The 14,352-nt window shown below is 39.8% G+C and overlaps 1 protein-coding gene across 8 annotated transcripts in view; it reads left to right on the forward strand.

The window, feature by feature from the left end:
- Nucleotides 1-14,352, forward strand: part of LOC126283947 (rab GTPase-binding effector protein 1) — a 188,991-nt gene that overhangs the window by 145,389 nt on the left and 29,250 nt on the right. For all 8 annotated transcript variants that reach the window (XM_049982393.1, XM_049982375.1, XM_049982384.1 and 5 more), the window contains 2 exons: nt 92-185; nt 12,811-12,986. In XM_049982393.1, coding sequence (XP_049838350.1) covers nt 92-185; nt 12,811-12,986 — 270 coding nt within the window. The remainder of the gene's footprint in view (nt 1-91; nt 186-12,810; nt 12,987-14,352) is intronic.

Below are 14,352 nucleotides of genomic sequence, written 5' to 3' on the forward strand. Positions count from 1 at the left end.
CTTTTTTTTCTTTTTTAAAAAGTTTTATCATATTGATAATTTATATAAATATAGCAGTTAAAAAATGTTAATTCAACATTTTCATCAACAGGCTTCAAGCAGAAAATGATAATTTAGTGGGTAAACACACAGCCCACTCAGAACAACTTCAGAATGAAATAATCAATCTGCCTGATAAAGTTGAAGTAAGTTACTTGCTAGCAGTTGTTTGTCATAGATTTAAAAGCTCTTGTTATATTTTACAATGGCAAAACATCAGTTGCATATTTTTTTCCAGTTTTTATTGATATTTGTAAAACAAAAGTACTTGCTGTAGACCAGGCAGTAAGAGTGAAAATACGCGTTTCTTCACTATCTTTGCAACATGTCGTAAAACTTAGCAAATATGATTATAAACCTAACTTGGGATAGTTCTTAAATTCAGGTGTCAGACATTAAAAAAAAAAAAAAAAAAGACAAAATAATAATGTGTTTCAAATAAAACTTTTTTAATTTTGAAAGTCCACACCACAAGAGATGACAATGTACCTTCACAACAAAAAAATTGTAAAAGTAGTTAGTGAAAATGCTGTGTGCTAATATCTACCACATATTTGTAGAAGAACTTAAAGAATGAAGTCAGGAACAAAACAATCTTGACTACTGGAGATGCTGTAGAACAAAGCAAAATGTTTTTTGTCTTAAGAAGACTTTTATCACAGTCGTAAAATATGTTATAACTAGGGACAGAAAAAAATAGTTTTGTTTTATTGTCACATTCGTTGTTATTTTTTACCACATTTGGTAATTTTTTACCACATTCGGTGCTATTTTTTGAAACATCTAGTATTATTTTTTGCTATATTCGTTTTTGCAAATTAGTTAATACTTTTGCCAAATAAATTTGGTGTATTTATTTCTCAAATTCTGTCATTTTTGCCTCAGTTGGTATCATTTTCAACCAAAGTGAGTGATGTTTTTGGCAAGTACTGTGTAATTTTGTTGCCTAGTTAGGTGTTATAGTCTGACAGATTTGGTGTTATTATCTGCCAGATTCGTCGCTATTTTTTACCAAATTTGGTGTCATCTCTCCCCCCCCCCCCCCCCCCCCCCCCTCCTACCAGAATTGTGTGTCTTTTTTTGCCATGTTTGTTGCTTTTTAACCAAATTCATTGCTGTTTTACCAAATTCAATGTTTTCTTGCCATATTTTGTGTTATTTATTTTGCCAATTTTAGGGTCTGTCCAGTTCCCTTTTTAATTTAATTATATTAAAAACAAAGATTCCAAGACTTACCAAGTGGGAAAGCGCCGGTGGACAGGCACAATAAAATAACACACAAACACACACACAAAATTTCTAGCTTTCGCAACCAATGGTTGCTTCTTCAGGAAAGAGGGAAGGAGAGGGAAAGGTGCGCGAGTATATACCTATCCTTTTTTCCCCCTAAGGTAAGTCTTTCTGCTCCCGGGATTGGAATGACTCCTCACCCTCTCCCTTAAAACCCACATCCTTTTGTCTTTCCCTCTCCTTCCCTCTTTCCTGAAGAAGCAACCGTTGGTTCCAAAAGCTAGAAATTTTGTGTGTGTGTTTGTGTGTTATTTTATTGTGCCTGTCTACCAGAGCTTTCCTGCTTGGTAAGTCTTGGTATCTTGGTTTTAAATATATTTTTCCCATGTGGAAGTTTCTTTCTATTTTATTTTAATTTAATTATATTTTTAATCAAATTTTTAAGATCAATTTTTGGCAAATTTCCCAGGTCTTTTGTCAAATTGTGAGCTATTTTTGCTAATTTTGGTGCTATTTATGTTATGACATCAAAGTTGCTTGCACGGAAAATTGACAATTAAGATTATAAACCAACCTCAGCCTTGAGAGGATAAGAAGCAAAAATGCAGTTTTAACACACAATAACTGTCGGTTACAAAAAGTAATGAACTCCTGTCTTCAGATTTATAACTTTTGTATATGGAAAAACTACAGATTTCGTGATGTCTCGTAAAAATTGCCAGTTTCGTGTCACTTCACTCAAATTCAGTTCCTTTGGGTTTTTTTTCCCCCACAAAATTTTCTTGTCCATAGTTATAACTTGTAATATAGTGACTGCAGAAATAAAGAAATCATAAACCAGAGAAGGCAACTTCTGGCTTGTCCAGAAAGAAAAACGATTGCAGAAGAGTGAGAGCGCTGTTAGAAGATGAGTTAGGTACATAAAAAGCAATGCTATTAAAACCTCATCCAGAACCAGGTCTGGACAGTAATATATTGTGTATGATAACTGACTCACAGTCAATGACATTTTGTCACCATGAACATTCTAGTACGAGCACTGCAATAGCAGAACTAAAAGAAAGTGTTTGAAATGCAACCAGAACCTCAGTGTTGCAAAGGGACAGGATTGTTTCAAACTCTTCCACAATAAGTGAAGCAGTCTGCACTATGCCTTTGTATTTCAGAGTTATAAATTTGTTGTTATCCTTCCATTTTTATGCCATGAAATATGAGTTGTAAACTGTGTAATAATTTACTACCATTTCTATCAGACAAAAGTAAAATAAGAACAAGCTTTTATTCGTTACTGTTCTTCGTAATATCAAATATGGTGCAGCAGCTGAGATAAAACCTGATCAGTATGATCTGCTAGTGCTTCTACCATAAAAATTTTAGTGAGAAAATTTTTTACCATTTTTTTTTGTCATCTAATATACCAAAATATTCAGCAAATTCACCTTAATTCACTGTTGTACTAAACATTGTTAAGGGCGGAATCAGTTATATACAATAGATAAGATCCTATGTGTCACACTTCCATGGGTCACACTCAAAATTAATTCTATTTATGTTAATGACTCTATCTAGGATAGCTTGCTGCGTTCTGCCCGTTCAAAATTGCACAATCCTCTCTCAAACCCGGGTAAATTTAGGGTGCAAACCTATTTTCCTTACTTGTAGTTATGTACATAGAGATTCTTGTTCAGATCGAGGTCCTGTTCTCATCTCTAGAGAAGTCCTGTTTAGTAAATTCTCATTACTAGTGATGTACCACCCTGTGTCATCGACGTCATTTTGCTCTGTCTCAGGGTGACCATACATGGTCCAGTTTTATGACATACAATAATAATTATTAGGAAAGTGGTGGGATATTGTCAATGACTAGCCGATACTGAAAGTTTTGGGATCTAAATGGATAGTTCAGCTTATTCAGTCAGATTGAAGCTCTCAACAGTATTGGTGATATCCTACGCAATAATAATAAAAGCCCAAAAGTGTGGAAGAATGTTTAAGCAGTGTGTTGAAGTGGACAGATCATCGACAAAGTCAAAGTCTGTCCCTGCAAATTTGCACATTTTATGTATCAGTTGCCCACCTAAAACTACACAAGTCCAAACAAATCTCAAAATGGATGCAAAGTTCTTCAAGAAAGCTCGTCAAACAGTTAAAGTTTGGCGCAGCAGCCCACTGAATTCTGAAAGTTGCAACTGTGACTAAGTTTTTCTGTGATCAGTTTGACGTACATAGAAAATTTCAAGGGACAATGGGACCTTGGTAATCCAATATGCTTGTGGAGCTGTCGATGCCAGATTATCAAATGTCAGACAATGGAAAATCCAGGATGGAATAATGGAAGTATTATGAGAAGGATAGATTGTTACTCACTTTTTAGTGGAGATGCCGAAAAAGCATTCATCGGAATTCAAACCCCCCCCCCCCCTCCCCACACACACACACACACACACACACACACACACACACACACACACACACACACACACCACGCAAAGGCAATTCACACAAACATGACCATAGTCTCTGGCCGCTGAGGCTCCATTGGTTTGAAAATATCAGGAACAAGCTAATTAATAAAAATAGTTACGCAGAAATTGGTGGAGTTTAATTAGAACCGCTGTCTTTAGGATATCATACGATGGACATCTGACGTTGAGGGTGTGGAATAAGTCAGACTGGAATCTACCACTGATGGTTTAGTTGGGGAACATTGAAGATATACTAACTTGTTTCTTGAATTGAGCTTGTTTTTGACAAAAATTACTTTATATGTTGTGTGAATTTTTAAATTTAGAGGTGTTGTATTGTTGGCTATTCCAGTGAACTTCTCAAAAGTGTTTAAGACTTCTGAAGCCTCAGCCCAAGAGATGGGAGTTTTAAGTGTTTCTTCATCAGTTTCAGTTTCTGGTGCCTCCTGTGGGTTGAGAACAGTTTGTAATGTCAGTCTCAGCTCTTCTTTGATAGCTAAATTTCTGTCGGTGTCAATCCATTCGTTAACTTCTCCCGAACACTCTCAGTTCATTAGTGTTTGCAGAATTTATCACACATACAATTTCAGGGTGATCAGTTGTTGACACATCACCATTTACATTGCTTTCCATCTCGGATTTTTTGATTGGTGGCTCTGTACAACATTGTATTTTTCACGTGTTTGTGTTTTCTTGTTTTAGGAGAACTTTTACTGTGTTTGGAAAACACCTTCACTGTCAGTACAAATTTTTTATATTGCTTTAGTTAAGTAACTGTTACATAAAACTGCACAGCACTGATGCACTGTAAACATACCATAGGTCTAGTGATTGAAGAGTTGTTGATTGTAGCACATGATTCTGACATTTCTCTAACGCATCCAACTGTACTGCCACGTGCACTTAGCTAAAAATATGGGAAAATTTCTGATTTGTCCTGGACTTCCAGGTTTGCCGGATTATCGAGCGCTGACTTATTTCTGTCTTACTATATCTCAACCTGCAACTTTGTGAAGTTTTGTAAGTATTACAACTGTACTCACGCTAATTTTTTCTAAGTACTGGAAATCAAAGAAAGTGTTATGTACCTGAAACATTCAGTCACATGCTACCAAGACTACCAGAGAAACTAGTCACACGTAATTGACGAATGCGTCATATCCCTGCACCGCTAATACAAGTATGTCAGCGCACTGCTGGAACAAGTGTGTCGCATGCTCCCATGCTTAGGCATTATATTGGGTATGTACATCCTACATGTTAGTAAATAAGCAATTTTGAGCTTTAACCACATAAATTGAAATAATTCTTAAAATGTGACCCATACAGAAAAATTGAAATTATCAGCATATTTGTGATTAGCCTGTATCTCTTTGAACCACTGCAACCATTATTAATCTTCTTCTGCTTTTGACTTCAAGTGCTTGTAATACTAGTGAAAATATGAGATGTGTTCCAAGTAAGGCCTGAATGAAGCTTCACCCATGCAGTGCTGTCTACCAACTCTTTAGGAAACTTTTGCATTGTTGATTTGATTCAACAATTGCTTGCCAGTCAAATGAGAGCAGATCGCAATGGCTGAGATATTCGTACATCATGTCAGTTTTGAAGTGTGCTTTGTGATTAGATTTTGCTGGCAAAAGGATCTTCAGCTGCTGAAATCCATCATCAGTTATGCCTAGTGCAAGAAACTGAAATATTGAGTGATAAACAAGTTCAAAAATGGTGTCAAGAATTTCAAAGTGGTTGCATAGATGTTCACAATGAACTGTCAGTGGGCTGGTAGGCACAGTAATCGAACGAGGAACATCGTCAGTCACATGAACCGTAAACTTGATAATCCAAAAATGTCACTCAAACCTCAGTGTACAGGATTGTTACTGAACGACTTGGATATCGCAAGTGTGTGCAAGATGGGTTCCAAAAATGCTCATTGATCAGCACAAAGAGCAAATAACGCATAGTGGGCAACAGTTTTTGGAGTGGAGTGCTGTGGACAAAATGAAGATGATTTGTTTTCCCCACATTATTATGGGTTACAAGATATGGCTATCATACACAAATGCAGAATCAAAACAACAGGTCATGCATTGGTGGCATTCAAGTTCTCCCAAACCAAAAAAGTTTAAGCAAGCTCCATTTTCAAACTGAAAAATGATGGCTACCATTTTTTGGGATGGAAAAGACGTCTCTCCGATAGATTTCATGGACCATTGGTCAACAAGTACGTGTGTCGTGTACCATGAAATGCTAATCAGACTGAGATGACCGATCATAAATCGACGCCACAGGAAACTTTCATCTGGCACAATCCTCCTTTACAACAACACATGCCGTCACACTGCTGCTGAAACCAAGGAGAAGATTCAGACTTTTTGTTGGAAATGTGCACTTGAAAAAGTGCCTGGATGGACAATGATTTCATAATGAGAATGAACTGAAGACAGGCATTACCAGTTGATACAAGTCAAGGCAGAGCTTTATTTTTTTTTTTTTTTTTTTTTTTTTTTTTAATGACCAAACAGACCTTAGTTTCGGTAGTTTTGGAATATACCTTATGCATATAAATAAATGATATGAGGTGTGTCAGGAAAGTAATGAGACTGACAACATTGTGAGCGATCTGACAATGCTGTGTTGATGTAATTGTCTAGGCCAGTGTTTTCACCCCTTACAGATGATTAGTCCAAGTTTCACCTCCATACAGCCATCGCATAATTTTTGAGAGTGCCATAATTGAATTTGTGTTTTTGTTGTGTTATGAAAAAGGAACAGTGGAATTTAGAGCAATGGCCATTAAGTTTTGTGTTAAATTTGGGGAATCTCTGAGTGTGACATTTCTAAAGTTTGAAACATTTGTCCTTTGAGGACAAATTTCTCCCTGGAACAAATCCTGCTGACAAGTGTTTTACAGAGATGTCCTTGAAAGAAAAAGGGTGAATTGAGTGAGACCGGCATCACAAGCAAGTGGATGCTGCATCATGACGATGCCCCATGTCACATGGCCATTTCCGTCATGGAATTTTTCACCTTGAAAGGCATTCCTGGTGGTCCATAGCCCTCCTGTTCACCTGATTTGAGTCCTTGTGACTTCCTTTTCTTATTGAAATTGAAAAAGTCTTAAAAGTACATCATTTTGGGATTCTGGAGAACATGTAAAAGAATGTGACTGACATTTTAAATGTCTTATCAGTTAAGCCTTTCAGCACTGCTACCAATACTAGGAATGACAACTCCACCAGTGCACAGCTGCCGAAGGGGACAATATAGTTGTCTGAAAAAAATAAAAACTTTGGTAGATGAAATGACAGTCTCATTGCTTTTCTCACATACCTCATATAAGATCATTATACAGTATAACAAGCATAGGCTAACGCTTTCGCTTGTTCGGATAAGATGTAATTAGTGTGTTATATTTTATTGATGGATTTTAATTAACCATGAATGGTGTCTGGAGTAAAACAATTAAATTAAATTACATGGTATAATTAAATACTGCTTGCTCATCTAGATCTAATGGTTTATTTTGGGGTGTTTTACAAATTAATTTGCAATATGAATGTAACATAACTGGTTCCACATCATGACGATTTATTGTGAAAATGATCCATGGAACATGGAAGTAACTAACTAGCTAATTATATCTAAAAACAAAGATGATGTGACTTAACTAACAGAAACGCTGGCAGGTCGATACACACACAAACGAACACAAACATACACACAAAATTCAAGCTCTTGCAACCAACACACACACACACACACACACACACACACACACACACACACACACACACAAGCAGACAGGTTGGCGTTAGTGGGAAGTAATTCAAGCTCTTGCAACCAACACACACACACACACACACACACACAAGCAGACAGGTTGGCGTTAGTGGGAAGTATCCAGATAACCCGGACGGTGTAACACTGTGCCAAGATGTGCTGGCCCTGTGTCCATTCATACGAATGGACAGTTTGTTGCTGGTCATTCCCACATAGAAAGCTTCACAGTGTAGGCAGGTCAGTTGGTAAATCATGTGGGTGCTTTCACACGTGGCTCTGTCTTTGATCGTGTACACCTTCCGGCTTACAGGACTGGAGTAGGTAGTGGTGGAAGGGTGCATGGGACAGGTTTTACACTGGGGGCAGTTACAAGGGTAGGAGCCAGAGGGTAGGGAAGGTGGTTTGGGGATTTCATAGGGATGAACTAAGAGGTTATGAAGGTTAGGTGGACGGCGGAAAGACATTCTTGGTGGAGTGGGGAGGGTTTCATGAAGGATGGATCGCATTTCAGGGCAGGATTTCAGGAAGTTGTATCCCTGCTGGAGAGCCACATTCAGTGTCTGATCCAGTCCCGGAAAGTATCCTGTCACAAGTAGGGCACTTTTGTGGTTCTTCTGTGGGAGGTTCTGGGTTTGAGGGGATGAGGAAGTGGCTCTGGTTATTTGCTTCTGTACCAGGTCGGGAGGGTAGTTGCGGGATGCGAAAGGTGTTTTCAGGTTGTTGGTGTAATGGTTCAGGGATTTCGGACTGGAGCAGATTCGTTTGCCACGAAGACCTAGGCTGTAGGGAAGGGACCGTTTGATGTGGAATGGGTGGCAGCTGTCATAATGGAGGTACTGTTGCTTGTTGGTGGGTTTGTTGTGGACGGACGTGTGAAGATGGCCATTGGACAGATGTCTACATCTACATCTACATTTATACTCCGCAAGCCACCCAACGCTGTGTGGTGGAGGGCACTTTACGTGCCACTGTCATTACCTCTCTTTCCTGTTCCAGTCTCGTATGGTTCGCGGGAAGAGCGAATGTCTGAAAGCCTCCGTGCGCGCTCTAATCTCTCTAATTTTACATTCGTGGTCTCCTCGGGAGGTATAAGGTCAAGGAAAGTGGCATGGGATTTGGAGTAGGACAGGTGAATCTGATGGAACCAAAGGAGTTGAGGTAGGAGAGGAAATTCTGGAGTTCTTCTTCACTGTGAGTCCAGATCATGAAGATGTCATCAATAAATCTGTACCAAATTTGGGTTGGCAGACCTGGGTAACAAAGAAGGCTTCCTCTAAGTGACCCATCAATAGGTTGGCGTACGAGGGGGCCATCCTGGTACCCATGGCTATTCCGTTTAATTGTTGGTATGTATGGCCTTCAAAAGTGAAGAAGTTGTAGGTCAGGATGAAGCTGGCTAAGGTAATGAGGAAAGAGGTTTTAGGTAGGGTGGCAGGTGATCGGCGTTAAAGGAAGTGCTCCATTGCAGCGAGGCCCTGGACGTGCGGAATATTTGTGTATAAGGAAGTGGCATCAATGGTTACAAGGATGGTTTCCAGGGGTAACAGATTGGGTAAGGATTCCAGGCATTCGAGAAAGTGGTTGGTATCTTTGAAGGATGGGAGACTGCATGTAATGGGTTGAAGGTGTTGATCTACGTAGGCAGAGATACGTTCTGTGGGGGCTTGGTAACCAGCCACAATGGGGTGGCCGGGATGATTGGGAAGGTTGGGGTGCGGGGTGTCGGTGGGGTCAGGTGAAAGGTTTTGTAGAGGGCCTAAGGTTCTGAGGATTCCTTGAAGCTCTGCCTGGACATCAGGAATGGGAATACCTTGGCAAACTTTTTATGTGGTGTTATCTGAAAGCTGACGCAGTCCCTCAGCCACATACTCCCGGCGATCAAGTACCACGGACGTGGAACCCTTGTCCGCCGGAAGAATGAGGATGGATTGGTCAGCCTTCAGATCACGGATAGCTTGTGCTTCAGCAGTGGTGATGTTGGGAGTAGGATTAAGGTTTCTTAAGAAGGATTGAGAGGCAAGGCTGGAAGTCAGAAATTCCTGGAAGGTTTGGAGAGGGTGATTTTGAGGAAGAGGTGGTGGGTCCCGCTGTGACGGAGGATGGAACTGTTCCAGGCAGGGTTCAATTTGGATAGTGTCTTGGAGAGTTTGATCATTAGGAGTAGGATTAGGATCATTTTTCTTCGTGGCCAAGTGATATTTCCAGCAGAGAGTACGAGTGTAGGACAGTAAATCTTTGACGAGGGCTGTTTGGATGAATCTGGGAGGGGGCTGAAGGTGAGGCCTTTGGAAAGGACAGAGGTTTCGGATTGGGAGAGAGGTTTGGAAGAAAGATTAACTACTGAATTAGGGTGTTGTGGTTCCAGATTGTGTTGATTGGAATTTTGAGGTTTTGGAGGGAGGGGAGCTGGAAGTGGGAGATTGAGTAGATGGGAGAGACTGGGTTTGTGTGCAATGAGAGGTGGTTGAGGTTTGCTGGAAAGGTTGTGAAGGGTGAGTGAGCTGCCTTTTCAGAGGTGGGAAACCAGGAGATTTGATAGTTTTTTGAGGTGGAGGGTGGCATGCTGTTCTAATTTGCGGTTGGCCTGTAGGAGGATGCCCTGAACAGCCAGTGTGGATGTGGGAGAGGAAAGATTGAGGACTTTTATTAAGGATAGGAGTTGACGGGTGTGTTCATTGGCTGAGTTGATGTGTAGGTGAAGGATTAGGTGGGTGAGGGCAATGGATTGTTCAGTTTGGAAGTGGTATAGGGACTGATGGAAAGAAGGGTTGCAGCCAGAGGATGGGGACTTTAAGTGTGAGGCCTTTTGGGGATAATGCCAAATGTCAGACAAGCCTGAGAAAATTAAATATGGGAGCGTAATCTGGCTAGGGCGAAGGCATGTTTGCGGAGGGAATGTAAATAAAATTTAACGGGGTCATTGTGGGGGTGTTGTGAGGGTGACATAGTATTAAAAAGTGAAAAGTGTAACAAGAGGCTGAAATGAAAATGAAAATAAAAATATATGGGGAGAGATAAAGGTGAACTAGAAAGCAGCTGGAGATCTGGTGCGAAAAAAGGCGAAAAAGTGTTGGCTAAAGCTGGGCTATGTTGATCCTGTGGTGAACTTGGGTTAATAGACAACGATGTGCATAAAGGTTAGGTGGTTGTATTGCCACCAAAACACATTAGAGGGTGGATAAATTCGGGAAAATTTCGAAAAAAACTGTGTAAATGTATTAAAAGGAGTGGTTTTGTGGTGGCAGATTATGAAAATCAGGCTAACAATTGTCTGACGAAGAAATAATGACGTTAAAACCTGTGGTAAGCGGCTAAAAAAAATGATCAGTGATGTGGGAAAAACGGAAATGGAAATAAAGCGAAAGTTCTTAGAACTAGCCGAAATGGTTGTTTGATAGGTGAAAGGAACTGTTTGTGAACTAGAAACGGTGGATTTTATATCAGCGGTAGTGTTGAAAGCGGAAAAAAATTATTTGGTTATGGTTTGGAAGTGGGTTACGTATTATTCAGTATATATAGGCGGGATAAAATTGTATAGAAGATTACGGTAAAAAGGAGAAGGTGAATACAAAGTGAAACTACTGGCAAAAACAGAAAGAGGAAATAGGACGACAGAAAAGATTTTGAAATTAATTTTATTTTAGGCACTATTAATTTTCATAATTTTGATGAATTTACTGATCTTATATTAACTATAACTAATTGTCTATGCTGTGGTGCTGTTGGGCACCTATTTCATGTGATTCAGCTTAAAATGCTTCACATAACACTGGTTTTGCATATTAAATGAATCTGCTGGTGCATCCACAGTATTCCCGAGTTTGAGTTGCCACCATTTCTGTGGTTTGCTCAGTAGTAGCCATTGGTGCTGTGTCATGTACCAGCAGAGTTTTACCCACTGGTCATCTTGAGTTACATTTAACTCCTGGCTATGGGTGCATTAGCAAGAGATAGCTCAGAGGGCCCATCCCTCTCATATCAACCCCCCCCCCCCCCAACCTGTGTCTCCCCCCCTCTCCCATCTCCAGGTTCACATTGCTTTGGCCATGTGCCAGGCACGCAACCCTTCTCTCTCCAGGTTGTAAACAACGTGGGAAAAACCTGGGAATTTCTTAAATCACAGGGCATTTGACTCGTTAAAAACTTATCACTTTAAGGAGCAGCCACTTAGAAGAATTTCGAGCCCAGAAGATCAGATATTTATGTCTTTATTTTAAATTTACAGACACATTTGTGTGAGTATCTTAAAGTATAACACATGCGAAAAAAGAAGACCAATATTACATGTGAACTCTTAGCTTCTCATGTAGCTTATTAATCTTAGAGACCAATATTATATTATGTGAAACCTTATTTTTTCTTGTAGGTACAGTAAGTATATTAATGTAAACCATTAACTTTTCCTCTTTGTGTGTTCATGCTACTTAACTGTAATCTTGCTATTGGCTGACTACAACACATGTCCTATGCTCTGAATATCCACTGCCATTGGCTGGCGAGATCACGTGGCATGAGAAATGATAGGCTTACAGAAGGGCATCGCATTCCCCCAGGACAGAGTACATTTTTTAGCTGGGATATCTGGTAAAAATTCGGGATTTTTTTTCCTCGTCTGCATATACATCTCCTCTCTCTCTCTCTCTCTCTCTCTCTCTCTCTCTCTCTCTCTCTCTCTCTCTCTCTCTCTCTCTCTCTCTCTCTCTCTGAATTAAGTGTCTCACAGTGTTGTGTGAGGGCTTGTCACGTTCCATAGTATTGGAATGTTTCCAAAGACTCCTTCAAAATGATTTAAATTAATAGAATTATTGGCCAATAACAGAATTATGGGCCAATTCAGGTGATCACCATCACTATTGTTTCCTCTTATCCAGTTCCTCCCATTAATATCTTTGAGCTTTCTTCATCTCCTAAGTTTTCCTTTTTACTACCTAGATTTCATGCCCTGATTGGTTTAAGGCAACTTTATCAATTTTACTTACTCTTCAATAGCTTTGTCTTACATTACGCATGTTCGTGTTAGGATTGTTAACTACCTTTCCCTTGTGTATTCTTAAACCATTAGTCCATTCTACAACTATCTTTTACCTGCTCTGCAAACTCCACATGCCAGGTAGCAATGATCTCTCATTGTCTGCAACATTTCAGATAAAATTATGGGAAAGACATGTTTAACCCCAAATTAGAGATTGAGCATCAGTGACCGTTGGCAGTAAATTTGTTGTCATCAGTAAACTTGGATTATTTACGAAGAATGTTGGTTTTTTATTTTAAATTCGTGCTATCATTGTTACAGGATCTTCAGGAACTCCTGCTAAAATTCCGTGAGGAACTCATTTCAGCTAAAGTAGCAAAGGAGGCAATAGAAGCCAAGGAAAATGTTCTCCGTTGTGAGATACAGTTGTTGCAGGAGGAACAAGGAAGACGAGAAGATGTTGAGAACACTTTGAAACAAGACCTAGATGACATGAGGTATACAATGTGTGGTCACTTTTCTTTTCATATTAAAGCTACATATTTTATGTGCTGATTTATTTGCAAGATGATAGTGTGCTTGTGTGCGAGCACGTGGATACATGTGTTTGCGTGTGGAATATTACAGCTGGTTGATATGCACCTAACCACTTGATTTCTAACTTCTCTCCTATGCTTAATAAATTAAAGGGTATTTTTAGCAAACAATGTACTTCATTCATTTTAAAATCACTGTAAGAATACTAGAGTTTCAAACACGCAGCTCCAGAATACGGAAAGTGATGCGAGTTAAAACTCGGGCTACGTGCTAGGCTCTACCAAGGCCATGGTGAGATAGACCCCCACCAAGACCACAGGCGCAGAGGGGGTGCAAAATCTGCCTAGATTTTATTTTTATTTAGTTAATGAAGGGTACAATGAGAAGACAATTTAAGAATTACCCAGGAGAAGCTTGTGAGTTCTGTTGCCGCATGTGTTCCTATCTTTCACCTGCAAGGAGAAGGGGTGAGGAAAGTGAGGCACATAGCCTTGGCAATTCTGGCGGGGGCACATGATCACAGTGGTATTGCTCTGGCTATGGGCCCAAACACTCTGGTCCTAAACATTGTGTAGATGTGCAGGCAGTTGGGCAGGGAAGGGAGAAAGGCAACAGGACTCACTGGGGTGCAGGGAAATTTCTGTGCAGGGAGCCTGTGGTAGCTGGCCCTAAGCTATTTTATGTTCAGGGGCAAGATAGAGGCAGGGAAACAGCTTGATCATGTCACTGTGATTGCCGTTCCAGGAGCTAAGGGCGTGGAGGAAGCAAGGGGCACCTGACACTTGCCCATCAGTGCTGGGTGGGGAAAGGAAATCACATTTGTCAGCATACGCTGATATGAGGGGTGAGAGATGGGTAGTGGCAGGGCTTGGCCTGGCTTCTTGCAGCTTAGAGTAACACTGTCTCTTTGCAGTGGAAACGGGTCTGATTAGCTGTGGTCTGTCACTCTTACTACATCAAAATCATGTCATAATCAAACTGTTTGATATAATACTGAAAAGATATAGGGAATAAAATTATTAAAATTCTATTTGAAAATTTTTGGTGGGAACATGGTCCTCTCGCCCTTACAAATGCAGCACCTCTGTGCCTAGAATTATTTGTTAACTGTAGGAAGCAAAGTAAGCTGCAGAATTTCAAATGAATTGAGGGTACAAAATTAATGCAATTGAACATGTCTCAAACCATCATTTGTTGAGTAACATGTATTTTATATTGCACTGGTTTGATAATATAGTTTTATAGAAGTGTTCCTGATATTGGTTAGATAAAACTTGATATAAGATACAAAATTTTTGTAGGATTATTTTTGTACTTTAAATTTAT

The sequence above is a fragment of the Schistocerca gregaria genome, chromosome 1 (genome assembly GCF_023897955.1).
Source record: "Schistocerca gregaria isolate iqSchGreg1 chromosome 1, iqSchGreg1.2, whole genome shotgun sequence".
NCBI classification, from domain to species: Eukaryota; Metazoa; Arthropoda; class Insecta; order Orthoptera; family Acrididae; genus Schistocerca; species Schistocerca gregaria.